The sequence below is a fragment of the Hemicordylus capensis genome, chromosome 6 (genome assembly GCF_027244095.1).
Source record: "Hemicordylus capensis ecotype Gifberg chromosome 6, rHemCap1.1.pri, whole genome shotgun sequence".
NCBI lineage: Eukaryota > Metazoa > Chordata > Lepidosauria > Squamata > Cordylidae > Hemicordylus > Hemicordylus capensis.
The window spans coordinates 126,037,885-126,063,452 of record NC_069662.1 but is presented as its reverse complement, the minus strand read 5'-3'; the positions used below and the strand labels follow the sequence as shown (position 1 = coordinate 126,063,452).

The window sequence follows — 25,568 nt, the reverse complement described above, 5'->3', positions numbered from 1 at the left end:
CTGAAACCTTCCCCATTTTGAACAGTGCTATACAATGCTAAAAGGCTCACGTTCAGGGACAGCTATGACTTTCCTTCCTCCCGAGACTTGCCAACAGAGTGCAAGGACAGGAGTTTTTAGATCTCCTACTGTGTGCCTTCCCTGATCCTCACTACCATCTCCAGAATATTATAAGCTGTCTCAAGCAGGCCAGTTCCTCCTTGCTCACCTGACACCCTCAGTGTTCTCAGTAGCTTGTGGAGGCCCCCAAGCCTGCTCAGTCCTCATCAGGCTGCTCTGGAGTTTGTTTTCCTTTGCTCTACAAACTAATATTTCTGCAATCTTGAGTCCCCTGAATATGCAAAAGCCACTACTTGATTGGGCCCATTAGCTGCCAAACTGATAGGCAGAGTTCTGTTTTTAGAATGGATGGCTAGAGTAATACATACTCAGCCCAATCCTATGCATGCTTACTCTGAAGTAAACCATTCTGTGTTCAGTGGGGCTCATTCCTAGGTAAACAAACATTGGATTGCAACCTTAAGCGTTTTGTGAAACCAAAGCATATTAGTAGCTGACTTGGATGTAGTTTCAAATACCTACAGTACAGTATAGGAAAAAGGAGGAAGAAAATATTTTGGCCCATGACAAGTAAACAGCTTTGCGTACGGACTTGCTTTGTAACCATCACTTAGTTTCACAATTCAAGCAACAATAACATTGTTATTTATTATTTCTCTATATAAGCTGCTTTGGACACTTTGGTTAAAAAGCAGTATATAAAATATTTGTTGTTTGTCTTTAAAGTGCTACAAGGTTGACAGTTCATTAAGTCTCATAGCAGAATCCGAATGGAATGCTTATCTTTCAGGATAAGGGCTACTGCAGTGCTTGGCCATAACTGACACTGGGTCCAAATCCTCAGTCTGACATCAGTTTGCTTTATCTTAAATCAATTAATATTCTTAACTTTTAATTTTTAAAAAAATTTCTCTCTCTTCTAGTGATCCTAGTTGCTTTTACTTTCTCTCCCATTAATATCTCCAGTTTCTTTTCCCACAAGGCAGCCTGGCTTGCTCCCTTCCTGTCTTGCAGCAAAATTCTCCTGAAATTCAGGAGTTTGGTTATTAAAATCCCTTATTCTGTCAACTTAAATTTTGGTACAAGCTGTCATTTTGCACCTGGTGCTGCCTCCCTAAGGTGTTAAAAACATAAGAACACCCCTGTTGGATCAGGCCCAAGGCCCATCTAGTCCAGCATCCTGTTTCGCACAGTGGCCCACCAGATGCCATTGGGAGCCTACAGTCAGGAGTTGAGGGCATGCCCTCTCTTATGCCATTACTCCCCTGCAACTGGTACTCAGAGGCATCCTGCCTTTGAGGCTGGAGGTGGCCCACAGCCCTCCGACTAGTAGCCGTTGATAATGTTTTAGCTCCACCTCTTTAAGCCACTATTTTTGCGTTGGTTGCTCCCAGACCTCTGAAAAGATAGTAACTGCTCCTGGAAGCCTTAAGTCTGCCCATCCTTGAGCCCATAACCGCTTTGTGGTGGTAAGGCTCTCTGAGCATACTGAGGGGCTCCCCTCTCAGTGCTGAAGCAGGTGCACTAGCAGTGAATTAAGGGTACACTGAAGACCCTTCCACCATACAGATATAGGCTGCCTTCACTGTGCCACAGAGCTGTTGTGTCTCTCAGATAACTAATTTTACAAAGGTCCCACACACTGGTTCTCTCTCTCTCTCTCTCTCTCTCTCTCTCTCTCTCTCTCTCTCTCTCTCTCTCTCTAATTTAGATTGCTGAGGTACAGTAGTAAAGGTAAAGTGTGCCCGTCGAGTTGGTGTCCACTCCTGGCAACCCCAGAGCCCTGTGGTTGTCTTTGGTAGAATACAGGAGGATTTTACAATTAGCTAGGACTATAAACTATGTGCTGAGATGCTGAAATTCCAACAGCCACAAACATTACTAGGTAGCCTTAGGGAATCAGAAGTCTTTCAACCTTAGTCCCCACTTTCTACAATACAGGGATAATACTGATCATCTTTGCAGGGGGACTGTAGAGATTAGGGTAACATATGTGGAACTCTTGAGAGCCTATACAATATTTTCCCTAAATATTAACATATGTATACACGACCACCTTACTACCCCAACAGCCAGCTGCACAGAAAATTATTGTGCATGAGAGAAAATATGCCCAAACCTCAGCAAATAGGGATCTTAACTGGTGCTATGATTCACTTAGAATAGCAAAGGGTTTGTATAAGGACGGGGCAGGGGGTGGAGAAAGGTGGTGCTTTCATCCTCAGTGCAGGATGTGAAGAAGTGGGAGAAGGGGCGGGAAGAGCAAAAAGCATTCTGGGTGTTGTAGTCCACGAAAGCTGATGCTGAAATAGTGTGTTAGTCTTTAAGGTGCTAGGATACTCTTTCTAGTTTTTGCTGCAACCGACTAACACGGCCACCCATGTGGAAGTGCTGCTTTGTTTGTAGTGTCTAGAGAACAGGAAACGTAGCCTTCCTCTTTTCTTCTCTCACGCGCTCTCTCCGCATTCTCTACTACTACTATAACTCCCATGAAGCCATCCGTTTTGCAAGGAGCAGTCCTCTCCCATAGGAAACTTACCTTCCAGCTGTTCGGAGAGGGAGGGAGGGAGTAAACTGCGAAGAGCCGCCTCTTATTAGTGGAGAGCACTTTAACGTTCCCGTCGGTAGGCATGCAGCGAGGCTAGGAATAGCATTAGAGCGCGTGCGCGTATGTGTGTTGGTAGCATTTGTGCCGGGGAAGGGGACAAGACCCCTCTTTGCTCCCCGCATTCTGCTCCACCTCCGCGCACGCGCACGGAGCAGAAGAACGCATCTCGGGGGCGAGCGAGGAATTCGGCCGCGGTGCTTGCTTTGCTGGAGCCGCTGGGCCTCGCCGCTTTGCATCGTCTCTCCTGCGCTCGCGTCTCTCGCGTTTTATTGCCCTTGTTCTTCAGGTGACGCGCCTGGATCTTCGGGAGGGTGTGGCTTGCAGGAGTGAGGCCGGCGGCGCGCACAGGTGAGGGATGCTGCTGAGCAAGGGCAAATATGCGGCCCACCACCGCCCGCTTCTTCTTCCTTGGCTGCTGGAGGAGGGGGCTCGTGGCTGGGCCTTGTTGGTGGGAAGAAGGGCTGAGTCTTGGGACAAGGGGATCTAGCCCTGGTGGGAGGAGGGAGTCTGGTGTGGCCTAGGCCGGTCTGGTTTGTGGAGTCGCTGAATCGAAGACCAGGGCAGGGAGATGGAAAGTGGGGGTCGGGGGCGCAGAGGGGATCTTGGTGGGGGTTGAGAAATGGAAGAGTCTCAGTGGCAGTGCAGGGGTTTAACTTGCGAGTCAGCGATCTGGCTTTGGAAATGTCCTCCTGTTGGCGACTGGTTACTAAATCTATCCTTGCTTGTGCTTTAGTCCCCTTTCCGCCCGAGTTTCTTTCCTACGTAATTGTTTCTTGAGTTAGATTTCTGAGCGTTTGGGGTGGCGACTGCTTGCTAACCTTTGCCCGTTTCGCGTTTACTCTATTAGGATTAGGTTCGGGGCCTCAAAGAGGTGGAGTCGTTTTGAGGAACAGGAGTAGGACCGATAATGTCGACAGTCTAGGTTTTATTAAATGATTCCTGAAGATTAGCATCTATGTTGCTTATCCTTAGACACAATTTAACAGCAGACTAGAGAATGATAAATTGGGTTTGCGTCAAACAAGGTAAAGTTTTACATTTGCACTAAGATTATGATTCCATCTTTATTGGAGAAGAATCTGTACTCCTAATCTTGCCATTAGATAGTTCAGGGAAGTGCGACAGAATGGCTGTTCTAATTTTGGTGTTGTAGATATTTCTCCCCCCCCCCTTCTTTTCCCTCTTGGTGAGTTTTTTTAAAAACATCTAGTTACTTCCCTTTTGCTTGCAAATCGGGAATAATCTTCACAAAAAGAGTTCAAAAAATCCCAGGTGCCTAAAAACTGGGTATTTAATGCTCCCTTTATTCCTGCATAGCAATTGGTATTCAGTGTTCTTCACTGCAAGGCTTAGGAACCAGTGGCAGCTCCTATTGACCCTAAATATGACCCCCTGATTGTTAGGCCTGTGCAAAGCTTCAGCCAAAGTGAAATACTTTGCACAGCTCCTCTGGCACCATGCAGAGGTGTACAAAACACAATCGAGCAGATCCAATAAACATAACAAAATAAGGAAAATGACAATTGTTAGGTTCATTCTTTGTTCCTTATTTTGTTATGTTTATTGGATCTGCTTGATTGTGTTTTGTATTCCTTATTTCAGATCCTTTATGCTATTTGTCTTGTGGCTGTGCAGAGGTGACCATACCCACTTTTCCCAGCACTACTGAGACTCCTTTAAAGGAAATTGAACCTTCTTGGAAGGTGGGCAGCCACATGGAGCACTGAGAAACGTAGTCCTTCCCAGCATGTCCCCCACATTGCTGTATGGGGAAGGTACTGGGAAAGACTGGACTTCCAAGCAGTCTGTGCCATCTTCTAAGATGGCATTGGAGCTTGACTTGGCTGTACAGTGGTCCCTCTACTTACGAAATTAATCCGTTCCGAATGCACATTTGTAAGTCGAAAAGTTCGTAAGTCGAAAAGCGTTTTCCCATAGGAATGCATTGGGAACGGATTAATGCGTTCCGGAGCCTAGAAAAAAGACCCAGACCCCCAGTAAGGCTTGCAAACTGCACAGGAACATTTCTTTTCAAGAATAAACAGGCAGTAAACAAGCAGGCAAGTCAAGGAAACCGCATGTAAAATTTGTAAGTCGAGGAAACCCCATCTAAAAATTTGTAAGTCGAAAAAACCGCATCTAAAACCGGATCTAAAACTGCCGTTTGTAACTCGAAAAATACTTATGTCGAGTAGTTCGTAAGTCAAGGGACCACTGTATTTCTTTTAAAGCTCCTTGCCTTACTGTTACCACTCCCCCTCTGGCACTGGGGAAAGCACAGCAGTTACAAAGGTTAGCACAGTGGGAAAAGGTTTTCACACTAAAAGTTCTTTGCCAAAGTGGCTGCCTGTTTGAAAAATAGTGAAAATCACTGAAATGGTTTATTCTGGAATCTGAGAATGGAAAATGAGTCCTTACAGATAAGTGTGCCTAGAAATGCAGCCTTAATTGTCTCATAAAATCAAACCATTTTGTAGTTCATAGCTGGCTTTGGCTTAGTTTTAATATATATTTAAAAATCTGGCACAGGCCAAAAGAACAGCTTTAGATTTTAACTTGTTCTCTTGTGTTCATCTCTGTTTGGTTTCACACTTGGTCTCACATCAATACCCCAGTGCAGAAAAGGTAAAAAACAAAACTCAAGCAAGGATAGATTTAGTAATAGATTGTCTACAGGGGGGCATTTCCAATGGCAGGCCATGACCCAGCAAATTAAAACCTCTCACTGCTACTTAAAAAAAAAAAATCACCCCTTGAACTGTTTAGTTTCTCAATTCATCTAACAGCGATACCTGGATGTAAATTTGTTTTTGAAGATAAGAAAGGGTGCTGACTGGAGCCCTTATGGCTGGCACAGTGTCCAGATGTCCACTGTGATGGTAGTTTGCATAGTCTTTAAATCCATGCTTTTCAAATTTGGATCTAGTGTGCATTTCTTAAGCCCAGGAAACTTAGCCAAAGGTTCTGCAAGTATGAGAAAAGTAATGCGAGGATGTCTCATTCAGCTAAGGCATTCTTTCATCCAGATCTTTGAACTGTCAAAGTGATAGGATTATTACCCTCCCCCACCCCCCACCCCCAGCAGGGCATTAACATCAGAAATACAGCAGTGAAGTTTTTCTAGCATGAAGATGCAGTGGTGGGGGAAAGTTCACCTGCTGGATTTGCCTGTCATAGCTCTGAAAGGAGTGTGATCCCTGACAAAAAAAATGTTGGACATTCTACACACCTATGGCACTTCTTAGGCTCAGCATCAGCAAATGACACCTTTGGGCAGCTGTTGAGATCCAGGCAATAGGGGTGGGGACAATGAGCCTTCAGTAAATTGGTCCCAGTCCCAACCAATGTTTGGCAGCTGGATGGGCCTTCTCTTGGCAGTGGGTGTTGTGGTGGATGTGGTATGTGGGTGACGTGGTGGTCAGCAAAAACCCAGCTACAACAAAAGTGCTCTAGCTGGTTGTCACTGGCTGCTGGCTGCCATGTTTGTTTAGGAACATAGGAAGCTGCCTTATACTGAATCAGGCCCTTTGTCCATCTAGCTCAGTATTGTCTATACAGACTGGCAGCGGCTTCTTCAAGGTTGCAGGCAGGAGTCTCAGCCCTATCTGATTATTCCAGGGAGGGAACTTGGAACCTTCTGCATGCAAGCATGCAGATGCTCTTCCTAGAGTGGCCCCGTTCCCTAAGGGGAAGGTCTTACAGTCTTCACACATCAAGTCTCCCATTCACATGCAAACCAGAGTGGACCCTACGTAGAAAAGGGGACCATTCATGCTTGCTACCACAAGACCAGCTCTCCTTCCCATGTTTTTTCCTGCAGTGCCCCAAAGAGCATAGTACTTCATGCTGGGGGTGTGGGAGACATGGCAGCTGGCAGTCACTGACTAGTTCACCAGTGCTTCTACTGGTCTGCCATTGCTGGAGGTGGCAGCAGGAAAAAGCATCCCATGTTTCCACCACTGGGTGTGGTCAGGACCAAGAGCACATTGAGGTAGAAGGGAACCTGCTAGAGGATACCTTGCCTAGGGCTTCTGCAAACCTGGAACTGGCCCTGACATTTAGGGTGCTGATGGCAGAGCAGTACTGTTTGAGTGTTTTCAACCCTGAGTTCCAGATTAGTGGGTTACTTCAGCTTGTTTTGGTTCCTGATTGCACATGCGATATGTGCAATCAAATGAATAATATGTGGGACAAGTGTGGAACTAGTGCATACTGTATGGTCCAGATATGTGGTTTTGCACAGTGAGCACATAGGCTATCCTTTCTCAAAACTTAAAAAGAACTGGGCCGCTTTGTGTAGCACTGACAGTACTGAAGGATTATCAAGAGGTGCAGGCACTATGAATAACTTATTTTCCAAAACGAAAGATCCTGCACATCAGGGTAAAATTTTATATTGTTCTTGTGAAAGGAATTAATGAATTAATGTAATTTATTTTCCAAAACCAAGGCACTGATTTTAAACACATGTAGGTGTGCTATGATTAAGTGATGCCTTTGAATATGTAAACTGTGGTTGAAAATTGTCTGCAAACCAGCATGTGAAGCCATTGTTTGTGGTGGGTTCTTAACCAGAGTTGATACAAACAATGACTTAAGAATTAGATCTTCATGTACATCAAATTGTAGTATAGGCAGTTTCCCTGCCTTTCCAGCCCCTCTGCTAGCAAGTATACAAGTAGAGCTCAGCGGTGTGGTTCTATGCATGCCCTCATGGCCACGGCTTAGGTCAGCAAGTGGAAGCATGGCTTTAGTGCTAAAAGTGGATGCTTCTAGCATTCCCATGCTGCTGCATGCTCTCCATGAAGCTGGGGCAGTATTGTGCTCTTATGCAAGCGTGCAGATAGTTTCCAAGCTCACCTGTGCTCCATAAGTGCTCTTTTAGACTGGAAACACGTTGCTTGATTGCTAGCGATGTGTTTCTGGTGAAAAAGAGTGCTTCCAGAGTGTGAGCAAGCTCCAGCAACTATTTGTGCAACTTCTGCAAGAGCATGATACTTCCCAAGCTTTGCAGAGGGCATGCAGCAGCACAGGAATGCTAGAAGTGCCTGTGCTGGACTGCTCTGGATGTCAGCCCGTGTGTATTTGCAATCCTAACAAGGTTTAAGGCCAAAAGAAGAAAGGAAAAAAGCCTATAGCTAAGCATTATGTCTGTCCTGGGCCATGTTTAGTATGGTCATGCTGAACTTGCTTCAGCGAATTCCTGATAAATATGCTTAGGTTTTGATGTACAATAGTCTGCGTTTGTTCTGCAACTTGCTTTTCATTTTCTCTCTTCTCCAACTGTTCTAGAAAACTTTCTTAGAAATGTTCTTGCCAAATGTTTGGTTGGAAAACACTTGTTCCTTATTCATTGGTCTAAAGAAAGAATAACTTGGTCTGATAGAAGGCCATGTTGCATTGTTTGGCTTCTTTATGGAAGATACATTCACACTTTTAAAATGAAATTTGGGTCAAAGATTTGTGGTTATAGTAATTCTGGACTACAGGTGGCCCTTGTTATTCATGAGGGTTCTGTTCTCGCCTATAGGCATAGATATGGAAACTATGAATAAAAAAAACTTACCCCTATGGGAATCTTAAGGGTTAAGTTCCTACATGCACACACACCAGGCTAAAAATGGGCAGCAGGGGCATATTAGATAAAGTACTCTACATTGCTCTCCAGATCTCCAGCAATGCCTCTCCAAACCCCCAATTCTTCCAAATGTAGAAGAAAAAAATCATGGGAAATTAGAAGAAGAAAAACCATTCCAAAATGGCTCCTCGCTGCCTCCAGACTGGAAATGACACCGGCAATTACTCCAAAAGTCATTTCCAGTGGCTCTGAAACTGGATAGGCAAAAATTGCCTATTTTTGCACTCACGGATATGGAAACCAGGTCTCTAGGAGGACCCCACAGTGGATATGAGAAACTGCAGTTGCTGGAACCACGGATAACGAGGGCCTGCAATTCAGTGAAAAAGGGAAATCCTAAACATTCTGAATCTTTCGTGGGCTATCTAGATTTGGAATTCAGCTCATGCCTACCAGCACATTTCCAAACAGGGTTTCTGTAGCCTTTCTGTTCAGTGAAATGGTTGGGAGTCTGATTGCCATTTCACAAATGTCTGTTAAGCCCCCTTAATTGTCTTTTAGAGGAAAGTTTGTCTTTGATAGAACTACAAAAACCATGTTAACAGCTGTCCAAACAAAGTCTGCATCAAATATGTCTGAGGTTCTAAAGTCTACTCTAATCTTTTCTGTCATTAGACATGGGGAAAACTCTTTCCATGCCTTTACATGCATCTAAAGAAGATGGAATCCCAGCATCTGACAACTCAAGAAATAGATTAATTCAGTCAGAATCCCACAGTGAAGATGGAAGAAGTGGAGATGTGTCACAGTTTCCCTATGTTGAATTTACAGGAAGAGATAGCGTCACATGTCCAACATGCCAGGGAACAGGGAGAATCCCTCGTGGTATGTCTAAATGCAAAAATAATCTGGCTGATAAATATGTTTACTCTTTAAGTCTTTCGGCTAGTTCATGATCATTAATTGCGTAGGGCAAGCATCCTACACACGTTCGGGAGCTGTGCCCACTTCTGTTTTGTGATCATGCGAGAGTAAAAAGCAAGGTGGGGGAAGTGATTGTGTGCAAGGCTTGCGCTGGATAGGAGGGCTCCATCCTACCCAGCAAGGTGGTAGGAGGAAAGCCCTCCTACCCAGCAGGAGCCTCACAATCCATCCTTCCCCACCGCCTTGCTTTTTACTTACACGTGATAACAAAATGTTCGGGAGCGCACCACTCCCAAACTAGGGTAAGAAGCTTGTCCTACCCAATTAATGATGGTGTGAGCCTTTTGTTTTCAAATGAGAGACGAATGCATATTTGTTGTACTGTAGAAAATGTATATTGGAGCTTACTGATATTTCTTTGTGCTGGTTTTTGTGTCTGAAAATAGTGACAGTCTTCTAGCACAACCTGCTTGGATTTGTGTTTTCTATTTTTATGCATTACTTCCCAGATACAGTATTTGTAGAGAGATTGCATGCAGCTTTTGATAATTCTAATGTGAGTACTCTGGAGGATTTCATAGCAGCATTTCTTGTTGCAAGTGGAGCCAATTTGGGTGATCCCAACATTAACTCACCAAAACTACCTATAAGCCAGTATTTTAACTACTACAGGGTATTGTATATGTTCCTTTATTTTAAACTAGTTTTTAAATCTTTAAAAAGATTAATTTTGGAACTTTATTTAACATCACGCTGCACTCCACATAACTTGTGGACGCTTTTGCAGACCTGTGCTTCGCTTTGGCTTTCAGCTAGGAAGTATAATTGTGAGACTGAAAACTGCACCTTGGGAATCCCCTCGGATAACAAATATGGCTTAATAGATCCCTGGCTCCCATACTGTGCTGCAGGGTGGATTTGATTTAAATCAAACTGATTTAAATCACTAGCAGGGTGGATAAAAATAAAAAAACCCGATTTAAATCAAAAAAATCTGATTTAAATTTAAAAAATCCAATTTTTTTGATTTAAATTGGATTTTTTTGATTTAAATTGGATTTTTTTTATTTTTATCCACCCTGCTAGTGATTTAAATCATGATTTAAATCGTGATTTAAATCAGTTTGATTTAAATCAAATCCACCCTGCTGTGCTGCAAGCTGCCTGTCTGAGCGACAGGAGAGCTTGCTGTTTCTGAGGCCCTTTAAGCCCTGCTGGCATGGCTGGTGAAGGTGCGGGAGGCTCTGTGTGTACTAAAGAGTGAATCCTCACACTCCTGCTGCTGTTCCCATTGGGAATAATGGTAGTCACAGGGAGAGTGCAAGGACGCATTCCTTAGTAGCCACAGAGCCTCCCTGCCTTCGCTGTAGGGTCTAAAGGGGCTCGGAAGCAGCATGAGTCAGTTTATTGCCATGAGTATACATTGCCTATCTGCTAGTCGTTCTGTATTTTGAAATATGCAAGTGTGTTAATGTAAAAAGTTAAATGTCAAGCCTCCTGCAAAAGGTGCTTTGGATAGAGGTTTAGAACCCCTTGTTGTTGAGGTGGAGAGCTCTTCTGCTATTAAGAAGGCTAACTTGTAGGCTTGTGCCGATAATATTTTGGCTTTGACTTCCGCAAGACCCGGCCGCTGACTGGGTGGTGTCCGCTCGGCCAGCGAGGCGAGGTAATATTTGCACAAGCCAAAGAATCGTCTCCAAAGAGTAGAAGCTGGATAATGCACGCAGCCCTGCTGGCAGCGTGTGGCGGTGACCATTCCCACTGCTTGCCTGCATGCTGGGCTAGGCTGTGTCTGTACAAGTGGAGCCCTGCCAAGCCCCACGGTCTTCCGAGCACTTCTCTCGTAGAGCCAAGGGCCCCACGTCCCACCACTCCTTCCTAGATGTTGCCTGGTTTGGTGGGGCTCCACGTGAGCAATGGGAACGGCTGCCTCTGTGGTGCCAGTGGAGCTGTGTGGGTGATTCCTCAGCTTTGACTATTTGGAGTCATAGCTGCACAGTCCTTTTAAATTACTACAGGCTTTTGACAAGAAAGCAGGTAACAGTATATTCTGTTCGTTCTATCTGTCTATCTATCTGTCTATCTTTTGTTTGAATGTTTTGCAACCTATGCAGTAATTAAGAATATCAGGGGTTAAATCTCCCTCCTGCTACAACAAGGTAAAGAAAAATAACAAATATACCAAACAAAATAGGTCTGTTCTTAATGTTTGTTGAAAGCTAGAGTTCTAAGTGACAAAAAGAAGACATTGGTCCAGGTCAGAGCCAAGAAACGATGGTCTGTGGGATTGTGAATGAGCAAGGAAGGAGCAAGTCTGTGCACTCCTCCTTCTCCTCCAGCTCTCTGCTAAATAAAAAGCTTCCTGGTTTGTTAAGCCATGGTTTCTGTGACATCCCAACTGGGAAACTGTGATGTTTCCCAGTTTGGCTGTCCAAGAATAGGAACGTTACTCTTCTCTTCTGGGGGGGTCATTATGAGAGAAAGAGAGAGAAAACTAGATCGTCAAAGATGCTTGTTGATTATTTTGCATTTTAATGGCTCATGCCTGACAGATTGACTCGGGCACAACTGATTTTCCAAATTTTGAGGTCATCCACAAGGGAGTGGGCTCAGTGGTGGGAGAGGGAGGCTGGAGCCAACCTGCCTTCCCTCGGACTAGGGATATGCATGGAACCGGCAGGGGCCAGGTCAATGGCGGGGGGGGGGTATCTGCCTTTAAGGGCGGGGGAGGATGCACTTACCCCCACCCCACCACCGCATTTTCCCCGCAAACGCTCAATTTTCTAAAAGTCTGTCAGGGACGTGCCTGCATATATTGGGGGCGCGCACATGCACATCGCATGCACAAGCGTGTCAAGTACTTCCGGTTACATCCAGTAAAGGGGGCAATGGGCTGCTGGCAGGGAGGTACGCTAACACCCCAACTGACTTCTAGGAAATCAAGTGCTGGCGAGGGAAGTGGGGTGGGGGGTAAGTGCATCCTCCCCCGCCCTTAAAGGCAGACACACACACCCCCGCCAAAACTTTGAGCTGGCCAGTGTTTGAAACTGTTGGGAGGCCCATTAAAGGGCCTCCGAACTGGTTCGTGCAGATCCCTACCCCAGACATCCATTTGCCCATTAGGGCTCTGCCACCCACATGAGTGGTGTGGTGGTGAGCCCAGCAGTGATCAGGAGTGGGGAGCAAGCTGGGTCTGCCAGGCATGCTCCTTCCTGCCGACTATATTCTAAAGATGGCTGCTGGCAGCCCAGAGCCCTAGAGAGCAAGGTAGGAAGCATGTACTTGTTCTACCTTGCTTTAAACCTGGGTAGCCAATCAGGGCTACCCAGGGGAGGAACAATGTGATTGGGAGTGATCCTGGGGCCAAAGATTAGCTAATTCTGTCCTAACCAGTATAGCAGTTAGATGAAAATGTGTTTTTATTTTGTATCCTCCCTTTCCAGTAGCATGCTCAAGGTGCCGAACAAAACCACATGTCAAAAAAATCTTGGCTTGATGGTGGCCAACTAGAAATGTGTGGTTCTTGGAACCCTGCACCTCCCTTGTTCCTTGTGTTGCACCTCCAAAATGCGGTGCAAGGATAGAGACAAGATTCTGCTTTCATGCCCAACTCTAGGCTCCAATTACTTGTAGCCCACCTATCTAATATTCTCTCTCTGCATCACCCTGGCTCTCTTTCCAGTTGTGTAATCATACAGACTATTTTCTTGATATTTGGCCAAAAGCTTTGTTAGCAAAGTTAACAAAATGTTAGACTGTTAAAGGTCTGTCACCAATGATTTGACTGGCTACTCTGAATCAATATTCAGCGCACATTAGCAAAGATCCACTTGGCTGGCTCAGATGTCACACAGAGCCAAGATTAAATTTGGGATTGCATGCTGTCTCATAGCCTCGAGAGTGCATCCTTTCCCCTCTGCATACGAGCCTCGTTAGTATTCTGCTACTAATTTTCCTTTAAAACAAGCCACGATTGCTTGTGACATCACATCCAAACCAACTGATACTGTCTTCGTCTCACCAGTGTTCCTGAAATATACCACTATCCATTTTTCATTGTATTTCACATGTAAATAAATCAAGAAAGGGCTAGTATCCAGTTTAAATTATTTTCATAGTTATTTGTTCTGTGTGTTTCCTTCTAGTTATGCGGCCCCAACAAAGACAGATGTGGTGCCCTAGAGGAAGTACTTAGCTTCCTGCGTGACACAGTTTCAGGCATTGTGGCTCAGTCTAATCAAGAATAACTGGGTTTTGTAATAGCAATTGCTGACACAGCTGGAATCCCCACTTCAGTTGGGTGACTGACATACAGAGTAAGGAAGCACTGATGCAGTGAGAGGGACAGGCCAACAACAGCACTTCCCAGCTAACTGCACTGATATAATGGGGAAAGGGGAATTTTTCACAACTTCCCCTTTCTTTGCATCTCAGCCAATTGTCTTCAATAAGAAGGTTGCTGTCTCTCTTGCATGATTCAAACTACAAATGTCTTGTCATGGAGCTACAGCTAAAAAAAGTGGCACTGGTTGGATTATCACGTTGCAGTTCAAAACACAAGTGCTGTTGAGAGAGAGAGAAGCCAGGAACCCTAATTGAAAAGGATGATAAGAGAATAATTTTGTTGCCTTGACTGAGTCTGTGACAGGGGAGCTGAAGAGTATTAATGGCAGATGGTCTAGTCCGTTTGCCCTGTATTGGTATTGTTCTGGGTTGAATGGGCCCTTGCCCTTTTGGAATATTACTTGAAATTTGAGCAATACAGACCAAAGAGGTTGCAGAAGAAATGGCTTCTTTCTTGTCACTTTCTTGAAGAAATTGCCTCTTGATCATTTGGATGTCCTTGAGGGAAGTGTTTCTAACACCTAGTCTATGCTAGATTTAAATCTATAGTTAGAAGCAATTTTATAGAGAGGGAACCCTACCAATATTGCAGTTTTATCTGCATAGGATATTGCTACAACTGTTCAGTAGTGCTGAAAAACCAGTAAAATAAAATCAAGATCTTGAATAGTTACCTTCTGTTTTCAGGGCAGGAAAACCAGCTTGTCGCCCTAATTCCATACAGTGATCAGAGACTGCGGCCAAGGAGAACGTAAGCTGCAGTAACATTTTGAATGTGTGGTATCAGTGAATTCTTTTGAATTGGATTCTTGCCTAATCAAATCTAGTATCAAAAGGTTTAAATCTGATGCAATAGTTTGTGATTTAGCAATAATGCTTTTGGAGTTACTCCCATGGAACCATTTATCTTATCTGCATAAAATGTTTTGCTGAAATATCAGCACAGGATGTGGGCTGGGCTGCTTTGCTAGGGATACTCTTACTTACTTGTTGCATCTATGCATAGGGCAATATTATGGCTGAGGATATTGTGACATCAGGTAGATGATGATGATGATGATGATTCATCAAACTTATATACCGCCCAAACTTTCATCTTTGGGCTGTTAACATAAAACAATTAAAACACATATAAAAGTTAAAAGAAATCAACAGTTTAAAATCAACCATAAAATTAAAACAGACAATTTAAAAAAGCTGAGAAAGCTTGGGTGAAAAGATGTATATATTACAGATATACCTGAGGCAGGTTGACACTTAAGGTGTGCCCCTGGATCCTTCCCCACTTTTCTTCTTTCTACCTGGCTGCTTTTCCCTGTCCAGCTGTTTGACGCTCAGGGACAGCTCAGATAGACTCCAGTGCTTTGCCCTAACTGGGTAAGAGCAGGCTATGCCCACTTCCTTGTCCCTGGCCTCAGGTGTTGTGGCCTCTGAAGACTTCAGCCCTATTCTGTTATTTTGTTTAACACTTGGACGAGGAGTGTAAACAGAGTTATTCACCCATTATGTTGAACACAGGTAAAGCAGTGTACCTCCTATCTGTAACATGCTCTCAAGAGGCCTGTGCCCAGGTCCACCTTTCAAATGAATAGGCAGAGTAATTCACAAAAATGGATGTATCTGTGCACTTGTGCAACAGAATGCCTGAAAGGGGCTTTTGTTTCTTACTTATGCTAGATTCCTTTGTTCCTCCCCCCCCCCCGCCCCCCAACACCATACTTGCAGAGTTTCAGAGGGAGTGGAGTCACTTGCACATATGTGTATGCTCTCTTCAGAATTGTGACTTGCCTTACAGTGGGTGGATAAAAGGAGTATGTGGTTGGATGGAGTTTCACAAGAAGCTGTTGAGTAGATTAAAAATGCTAAATGTGAGGAAAAATTGTAGACCTACACATTTGCATGATTATTATGAAGGAGTATTTATTGGTAACGTACCTCTTTTTCTGTTTCTCTCCTGCAGAAAGCTTTATGTAACTGTTTCTGTAACTGCATGCCTACTACTTTCTGGGCTGGCAGTATTTTTCTTATTTCCTCGAACTATTGATGTGGAATACATTGGAGTAAAGTCGGTATATGTAAATTATGAGGCACAAAAGCGCATGATCTATTTAAATATCACGGTAAGATCACTACCTAAATTAAATCTTTATTTTCTTCCATGTTTGGCATTTAATGTGGATTTTAAAGATGACTTTATTTAATCTAGAATTCTAAACTATCTCTTCTGCAGAATACACTGAATATAACAAACAACAACTACTATTCTGTTGAAGTTCAAAACATTACAGCCCAGGTACAGTTCTCAAAAACAGTTATCGGGAAAGCACGGTTGAACAACAGTACCCAAATTGGCCCACTGGATATGAAACAGGTAAACGTTGCTAACTTTTATGACATGACATGTGGCTGCCTTCTTGTGGCAGTGATCCCTGGGTCAGATTCTTATTCTGGATGTTCTTGTGTGTTTCAGATTGATTATATGGTCCCCACAGTTATACAAGAGGAACTGAGTTACATGTAGTAAGTCATTGAATTTATTAGAATATATGTAATAGTGATAATACCAAAACTTGGAATGGGGGAGGGTTTGTAATGGAAAATGGAAGAGTTTTCTTTCTTCCTGAATTGAGAGCCAAATCTAAACTCCCGTGAAGTTCAGGCCTAGCTCAGTTTCGTTCGTCCATCAGAAGCTTCTGCAGCTGCCTCCTTCCTTCCCAACCCCTTACCTGGCAGCAGCAACAGAGAAGCCTCGCTTCTTCCCTACCACCTTGAATGCTGGAATGACAGCATCCCAGGCACCCAGAACCCTGGGAAAGGTTGTTCTCTAGGGTACCTTATGTCTTTAGTGTGGATGTCATGTGCCTTTAAGGGCTGATGTCTTTGGGAATGTGATGGAAGCTGAACTTCAGAATACAAGCATGGTGGTGGTGGGGGCTTCAGTGTTTCTTATAGCTCATTTTAGATAAGTCTATTCTGAATCCAAGTGATGAGAGTTCTCCCATCACTAGTTAGAAACCAGAATTGGATGTGTTCATTTTAGCATGTTTCTTTTTCATTATAAGGAATGCTCACTTTTTTTCTCCTTGCAGTGATTTTTGTACCTTACCCTCTATCAAAGTGCACAACATTGTAGTCATGATGCAGTAAGTATGGACTATATTTTCACTTGTGCAGAAAATTAACTTTGCAGGTGATTAAACATTGCCTGTATTTACCATATGTGTGTCATCTTTTAGGCTGAAAGTAGTACCCTTTGAGGCTCTATCCTTTCTTGTCCTGTTTATCCTGCTTTTTATTGATACTGGCACTGGGTGTAGAGCTGGAGTTGGGAGAGGAAATAAAAAATAAAAAGAACTGTTTACATAGCTTTGGTGAACTAGTAATAAATACGTTTAAAAAATGAGCTCATAAAACTCTGTAATTATATAAGAAACATTTACCAAATATATCTGATAAGGTCAGGAGTAGGATGAATGTGCCAAATGGAATGGAAGAGCTTATTATTTATCTAGCCAGATATATATATATAGCTCAACTTTGGCCTCCCAGCTGTTTTTGGACTACAGCTCCTCCCATAATCCTTAGGGACAGTGGCAATGTTCTCTCTAATTTTTCCTTCTTCTGTGTGCAGAATGGGTTTTCTTCTGAGTGGCAGTATCAAGGCAGTGTGCGCACACATGCATTCAGAGTGGGGCTTTCCTGATTAAACCTGGTAAAGATAAAGTGTGCCGTCGAGTCAGTGTCGGCTCCTGGCACCCACAGAGCCCTGTGGTTTTCTTTGGTAGAATACAGGAGGGGTTTACCATTGCCTCCTCTCACGCAGTATGAGATGATGCCTTTCAGCATCATCAGACACCCAATGCCACATCAGATGCCTTTCAGACACCTGATATAGGTCTCTGGGAAACATACCCGTGGGGATTCAAACCAGCAACTTCTGGCTTGCTAATCAAGTCATTTCCCCCCTAAAATTAACTGAGTGGAAATTTTAAAATGTGTGAGTGCGTGCACACGCGCATGCTTTAGAGGGAACTCTGGATAGTGGCCAGTAATCGGGGTTATGGGAGTTATAGGCCAACATCTGCAGGAGGGCCGAAGATGAGAAGCCCTGCACTAGATCAACCATCATCCCTATTTCCCCCTGAGAAAATAGGAGATTGCATGATGTCGAGCCCTACAATGGGAAAAGGAGCACTTTGCTGCTTTCTGGAAGTGCTTCAGAGTCATGGTACAGCAGCCCTGGTGCCACACACTCAGGGCTACCTTTGAAGTTGTACTGTAGCCCCGGAGCATCCTTGGAGGGCTGTGCATCGTGTAGCCCAGTGACTTTGTATTGCTAGGGAAAGTGTGCTCGTAAGGGTGTGTCTTATATTTGGTGTGGGTCCATAACCATGAACTTTGACAAATGGGCGAACCCTGCACATAAAAAGAGAAGCCACTCTCCACTGCAAAGTGTACTCGCCATGGTGCCTGCAACAGTCTCTTCAACAAATTTTGCCGACTAGAAGCGGAAGGAACTGTACAGAGCCCTGGCTGGCTGTGACATCACGGATCATCCCTCCTCCACCAGAGCAGTTTTCCAACTTAAAAGCAAACGACTGGATTTTTATACTAGAGATCATAAAGACACCATCTGACTGCACAAACAGCACTTACACAAAAGTTGTGCCGTCCACCAGAAGCGTGGGGGAAAGGGGCTGCACAAATGACACAAATTTGTCACTTGAAGAGTAGAGGGAAACTGAGGGTCATCTTGCTGGATAAATTTGGCCTGGCTCCTTTTTTCCCTCCCATCAGTGCACACCCTGAGAAGTCATGCTGCCATTTTCGTTCCCTGCTTGTGTCATGGAACACAGAAACAGAGTTGTGTGCTTCTTTTGAGCTCCTTAATTTCAAATATGCACTGGAGAAGACTTGAAAAGAGGCAGGGTGAAACAGGATACAATGTGAAATCCTCTGATAACTTCTCATCTGATATTGGAGCAGGAGGAGGAAAAATGGAAAGATGAACCTACTCCTTAGCCTAGAGTTCGGGCAGAGTTGTATCTAGCTGAAACTCTGGAAAATATATAGAAGGGGCTGTAGAATTGTGTTTCTTTACTCCCCTTCCATATAGGAAGGGACCCCCCCTCCCACCACCACACACACACACACTGAAAAGCTCTCTTGGTGTCCATTACTTCCCCTCATAGCCCTTTCCCTGCACCAGAGCTAGTGTCAATGTTATTGACTTTTGGGAATCGGAGTGATGAGTATTGCCCTGTGCTTCAATTTCTCCATCTGACTGGAAGGGTGGCTTGGGGGGTTGAGCAAGGAGGGCAAGTGGCCCTTGGAAAAGTAGTTGCCCCACCAGCCCCCCCCCCCCGATTTCTGTTTCAGAAATCTAGTGTGAAAGATAACTTGCCCACCCTTTGCTCCTTCTGTGCCCCTCCCTCATTTCCCCCCTGGAGCCACCATGGTCTGCCAGCATTCCTGTAGCATGCAGTTCAGCCAGAGTTTCAGGGAAAACATGGCAGTGTGTCCTGCCTCTCACCACCCTTCCAAATCTTCCTGATAAATAGGTACACGTTTCTATTTTGATTAGTCTTGCTCTGCGTTACAAAACAATGCATATCATTGCTTTATTCTGTGTAACCTGTTATCTGTAATTTGAGTTTTCATAGCTAGTACTTTCAATAGCAACCATTTGAAATTAGCATGTTATGAATATTAACTTGGAAGTATAGAAGACCTTTCTTATACACTTCTATATGGTTTATAAAATATGTATCTTTTTTCCCTTCTTCTAAGGGTGACTGTGACCACCTCTTACTTTGGCCACTCAGAACAAATATCTCAAGAAAGATACCAGTATGTAGACTGTGGTGGAAATACGACTTACCAGCTGGGACAGTCCGAATACCTAAATGTACTTCAACCGCCTCAGTAGGCAGTGGCGGTGGGGACGGGGGAATATTATGCCTGTATGAGGAAAGAAGATGCTTGTTGGTTTCTTTCACCTACATTGAACTTTTGATCATATCTAGTACTAGGGATGGATGTATATAATTGAGCAGTCCTGAAGACTTCTCTGCTTTGAGGCATGAGCAGAAAAGGGGCAAACTGTATATGTTCACAGTTGATAACTTCTTCTTTTCTACCTTTTAATGTGTAAGTATTCTGTCATACTGTTACTTGGTAGTGCGGAGTGGGGGAAGGGTGGACTCTTAAATCAATGAACTTGTATTTTCCCTAAATGAAAATGTGGGTACCTGACTTTAAAAAGTTGGTGTGCAACCATCCAGCTATATATATGACTTGCCACTAACAAATATGTAGTGGAGAATAAGGTAATAACAAAATGTTAGTTTAAGTTCGAATGACTTCATTCAGATGAAGGTTTGCACATTTTTTATTGAAACTTAATTGGCTGTGCTACAGCAATAGAGGATGTACATTTGCATTAATAACCCTCTGTCATTTCATATTTTCACTGTATTAGAATTTTGTTCTTATAACGTTCTGTTACGGTAAAGTGCCTGTTACTGCTGCCTTTGCCTAACATATATTCATTTACTTAAATGTGAGTGGGTTGAGGGTACGGCTTATGCTTTATTGCATATTTAGAGAGTGGTATATACAGAATGAAACGTAAAGTGTAATGCATTTTTTAAGAAGGAAAAAATCCAAAATGGCACACTCACTTAAAACTTCAGTTTCTCTTAAACTGAAACACACGCTTCTTATATTTTCCATATTTGTTGATTGGTGGAAAACTGTTGCATGCTTCATTCATAACTCCAGATAAGTAAGAATTCTAAGTGTATCTTGTGCGTTAGGTTTAAAGACACTTTATTGTCATTTAAGCAATACAAAATTATAGACTTGGGGCAGCCTAATGCAAATAAAAAATATAAAAGCCTAATTCATACTTCAGTGCTGGTTAAAATAACCTGTTGCTCAGTATGAACATTGTCCACCCAGCTAACCACATGCGATGAGGATGTGCATGTGCCATGACTGCACATTTTCTGCCCCACATTTGGGAGGGGGAGGGGGGACATGCTCATTCACGGTGTGGTGGGCCTGGACAGACAGATTATTGTCTAAATCAGCCCTCAGATTTGACTTCTCAGACTTGAAAGTTGCTCTTCAAGAAGAGAGCCATTCTTTTCCCAAACGAGCGCATGTACGTACAGTTATTTAATTTATTTTTTAGAAGCTCACTCTTTCTCTGAGGAGCCCAGAGCTGTGTGCATGGTTATGTTTCTTCTCACAAAAATGTTGTGAGGTAGGTTAGACTAAGAGACAAGTGACTGGCCCAGAATCACCCAGTGAGCTTCATGGCTGAATGAGGAATTGAACTTGGGTCTCCCCAGATGTATTCTAACACTGTAACCCAGTATACCACCCTGGCTAAAGATCAGTGAGAGCTGAAGGGTGATTATTCTTGTTTGCTGCCTCCCATGCTCTTCTAGGAGTCTTGGAAGGGAAACTCTGATGATAGGCAGCAATTGGTTCTTACATCAGCAACTCTGGCGTGGTAAAGAACATCATTAACTGGCCAGTCTAGCTTGCTTCTCTTTTAAGGACATTGGAACGGCTGGGAAATGACTGCGTTGCAGCAGATTTTGTGCTGTTCATATTATGTATGCATAAGATCGAAGTTGCATTCAGCTTAGACAGTTGGTAGAAGGCTATGCATTCTTTGTTATGTAGATGCCATTTTTAACATTTTCAGTTCTCTATCTTTCAGTGATATAGGTTCTGCTTTACTAGTTAAGAAATATTAAAGCACCCTTAGTCATAGTAGTTATCCTCTTAATTGAATATAAAGTGCTTATTTAACTAAATTAAGCATTGTTTAAAAAAATTAAGCATGACTTAATTAAAAAATTAAGCATGAAAAATTAAGCTTGACTTTTCACATATATGGGAAAAATCAATGGGTCTTCAGAGTGTGTTAATTTTTTCCCCCTGGATCATGCCCACTTTTGTTTACATATTATATGTTTATCATTTTATAAATATGCAGCTCTTGATATTGCAGAGATTTGGGCAGCTATGCTTGTAAATTCAGAGAGTTTACTATCAACGTTTAACACCAACATTGAGCTTTGCTTGGGAATAGTTATTGGTATGAACACTAGGAACATAGGGAGCTGCCATAAACTGAGTCAGATCATAGGTCCATCTAGCTCAGTATTGTCTACACAGACTGGCAGCGGCTTCTCCAAGGTTGCAGGCAGGAATCTCTCTCAGCCCTATCTTGGAGAAGCCAGGGAGGGAACTTGAAACCTAGATGCTCTTCCCAGAGCGGCTCCATCCCCTGAGAAGAATATCTTACAGTGCTCACACATAGTCTCCCATTCATATGCAACCAGGGTGGACCCTTCTTAGCTAAGTGGACAAATCATGCTTGCTACCACAAGACCAGCTCTCCTCTCCAACAGCTCTCTTTTTACAACATTCACGATGCAAAAAAATCCTTTACAGATTTTAGTTTGGTTACTGAGATTTCTGCAGTGCAGAGGACTGCATTGTCAGATTGGCATGCAGCAAAATCTGTTAGCATTTTGTTGTGCAACATGTTTCACAATCGATTTTACAAAATGTATTGGAAAATATCTATACTAATTTTTAACATTACTACTATTTACCACAGATCCTACATAAAGAGCAATACTGAAATTATGAGACCACCCCAGTCCAGTATAAAATAAATGGGCCATAGTAGAATCCTGAATGAGGACTTAAAAGAGGGTTTTATTTAGTATACAGAAACAACAGCAATATGTATTAATACAAAAACCAGCTGATCTGGTGCAGAGCATCTGTGCTCCTAGTTCTCCCTGTCTCTTCTCCCCCCACCTTCAGCTCCAGTCCATTCTCCCCTTCCCAGTCCACTTTCCCTCGCTGGCCAGCCTGGCCAGCACTTTCTCTCCCCTTCCGCCGGTGGTGCTTTCCTTCGCTGGCCAGTTTGGACAGCGCTTTCCTTCCCTACCCGCTGGCAGCACTCTCCCTCGCTGCCTGGCCTGTGCTTTTCCTCCCTGCCCGCCAGCCGGCCACCACCGCCATTTTCTCCCGTCCCAGACGCTATTAGCTGCTCATGAACTCTCGTGAGAGCTGCCATGCATGGGATTAGCGACGGGCACGCCTTGGAGAAATAAATATAAAGATGATGTGTCAGATTTTTGGCCAGAAGGCTTAAAAAAAGGGAGGGGGGCGTGACAAATAAAAGCTAGGAGGTTTTTTCCATAGTTTAGAAAAACTATGAAACCTGAAAAAATAATAGCAGCAATAATAACTTTGGGGAAAATACTCATTTTTGTCTCCTGAAATGAGCACAACAAATTTTGTCGGATTCTGTATGCGAAGGAAAACATACCAATGGGGAGTAAATATTTTTCAGCATATTGAACTCTTCTTGATTTTCAGATTTGTATAGGCAGTGACGTTTGCTAATAACATGAATAAAAGTGTAAGATGCATGAGCCAAGGCTGGCACATATAGCTTTTCTATATTAACTACAGGTTTCTACATATTATTCAAGTATCTTTTATATATGTTGTTGAAGCTCTTTAGGGAAATCTTTACTGAAAAGAGAAATAATTTAAAGTTCATAAATGAATAGCATTTCAAAGGAGAAAGGGTTAAGTTAAGGGTTTGACACAGGAAGTAGCAATGGATAGAGACTATTGACAAGGTCAGCCTCTTTTGAGTGGTGGGGGGACCTAACCAGCAGGAGACAAAGCAGCATGTAAGATCTACAATGAACTTGCTTGACTGGACGTGGTCTGTGCATAAACACCTTTTCTCTTTTGAATATCTCCAAGATTAATCATAAATTCAATCTGAATTGCTATAAAATTACTTGGAAATAACATATTGCATTTAACGCTTGTGTCCTGCTGTTGGTACTGGAGAAAATGCTCTGGAATGTCCTCAAGAAATTCCATTTTTAAGCTAACAAAATATTTTGTGAGATGTTCACAATAGATCTTTTTGCTTTAGTGAGCTGCTATTTGTATTGCTGAAAGGAAAAAAGCTCTCATCAGTTTGTTACTTGAATTGTTGTAGTCTTGCGTTCTGTAGCAGACGCATTGCACTTTACATGGAAGGCGGTTGGATAAAATGTGGCAGTCCAAAGACCGTCATGGTTACCGTTTAAAATGTGTACTGAATAAGAAAATGAAAAATCTAAGAAGTGGGGCGGAGCCACCATTGAGCAAACGGGTTCAAAGAACCCGAGCTGCTGCTAACTAGGGGCCGCACCTGGTGCCCCAGGCACACCCCTTGCATCTGATGTCAGATACAGGGGGCATGGCTTCGCTTGCATACGTGGCCTGCTCTCCCTTTAAAGGCAGGGAGAGGAGCTCCCTGCCATGCTGCGAACACAGTGCTGGCTGATATTTGCTCTCAAATGGGGAACACGGCCCCGTTTGCAAGTGAAGCCGTGCCCCTTGCATCTGATGTCAGGCGCTGGGGGCAGGGCGGGAGGAACACGGGCGGCTGGCTGGCGTCCTCCGCCACTGCTAAGAAGTATAAGGTGTAAAAAGTGCCAAGTTAATATTTTCAAACTAGGACAGAAGCGGAATTCACTTTTGATCAAAACATAGTCATGATGGCTTTATACCCCTGCACACCAGCATTCTGGCATTAATTCTGGAAGATGTAATTTTCGACACTGTTCTTGTATACCATCTCGCTTGTTAAAACAATGAAATTTTGTATTCTATATTTTGAGAGTTTTTCATGCATTTCTGATGTCTCTACAGCATACACATTTCTATACAACAGTTTATAACTATTTTGGTAACTTCCAGCACTCCTGTTCTGATGTGGTTTGTGTAAACTACACATTACGAAGCTTTGTGCTATATAAAACATGGAACACTCACAATGCCAGATTCTACTGCTATGAATCTTGTATATGCAAGCTGAGTGACTGGAAAGGTGTCTTTAGTTTAGGGTAACAGCAAAAGGACTTATGAAAATAGTGCAAAGATTTCTAGTATATTAGATTTGGAGTGAGGGGAGGCAGAATCAAAGTATCACTATTCATGCCATCTTGTGTGTCTTGAACATCTTTTTTTCTGGGAATGGTGGTCTCTAGGTAGGCTTCAAACATTCCTGTCACAAGAATGGACATAAACATTTTGAGTATGGAATCAAGTTGTACTTATAGAATACAGGTGCCAGTATGTAGACAGCCAGCTTCAATTTGGGATGAAATACAGTGAACCATATTTGAATAATAGGTATGTGTCAATATTCCTGAATTTGTGCTTGGCTTCTTTGACCAGTGTAGGATAGGTTGTGGCACCTCTAATAACACTACTGCCATATTGTTAGCTGGCAAAAGTAGGGCAGGCCCTACCATTTTATTGGATCCTCAAAACTTCTACATAAAGCACAAAGTAACTTAATGACCTACTTACTGTTCAATGGGGTTTTTTTAAAAAATAAAAAAAATCCACTAACCAACCACTACTAGTTCTCATTGTATAAAATGCATATAATTTATGTATAGAGATGCTAAAAAGGTGATAACTATTTTTGTAACTTCAGAATTGTAATTGTTCCTGTAACTGTGTGTGGCAAACTGTGTGCAGTGTTTGAAGCATGATAAATAAAACTTCTGTATGCTGTTGTCTGTCTGGACATGCCTTTAAGAGATTCTGTGATGGCTAAAGTAATTACTAAAGTAATATTTAGTTTTTTTTAAAAAAAATCCTAGCTAAATATTCCAGCAGAAGCTGACTTGATATGGAGGATTCATTTGCATTCCTAGAAATGGAGTTCTTGGATCTCATGAGAAGCATGTTAATTAGCTTCCAGAAGAAGAAAACTCTACAAATGTGAGCTCTGTAAGATATTCCCCTTAGGGGATGGAGCCGCTCTGGGAAGAGCAGAAGGCTCCAAGTTCCCTCCATAGCATCTCCAAGATATGGCTGAGAGAGATTCCTGCCTGTACCCTTGGCGAAGCTGCTGCCAGTCTGTGTAGACAAAACTGAGCTAGCCAGACCAATGGTCTGACTCAGTATATAGCAGCTCCCTATGTTCCTAAAGCT

The 25,568-nt window shown here is 43.1% G+C and overlaps 1 protein-coding gene across 3 annotated transcripts in view; it reads left to right on the top strand.

Moving 5' to 3' along the window:
* Positions 1-25,147, top strand: part of TMEM106B (transmembrane protein 106B) — an 85,518-nt gene extending 60,371 nt beyond the window's left edge. For 2 of the 3 annotated variants that reach the window (XM_053259808.1, XM_053259806.1), the window contains 7 exons: positions 8,922-9,131; positions 14,202-14,265; positions 15,475-15,634; positions 15,745-15,885; positions 15,985-16,034; positions 16,604-16,657; positions 19,305-25,147. In XM_053259808.1, the coding sequence (XP_053115783.1) occupies positions 8,924-9,131; positions 14,202-14,265; positions 15,475-15,634; positions 15,745-15,885; positions 15,985-16,034; positions 16,604-16,657; positions 19,305-19,443 (816 nt within the window). In that variant the 5' untranslated portion in view covers positions 8,922-8,923 and the 3' untranslated portion in view covers positions 19,444-25,147. Of the gene's footprint in view, positions 1-2,880; positions 3,017-8,921; positions 9,132-14,201; positions 14,266-15,474; positions 15,635-15,744; positions 15,886-15,984; positions 16,035-16,603; positions 16,658-19,304 lie in introns of those variants that run through there. The other variant, XM_053259807.1, reaches the window with a different exon arrangement.
* The last annotated feature ends 421 nt before the right edge of the window (positions 25,148-25,568 follow it).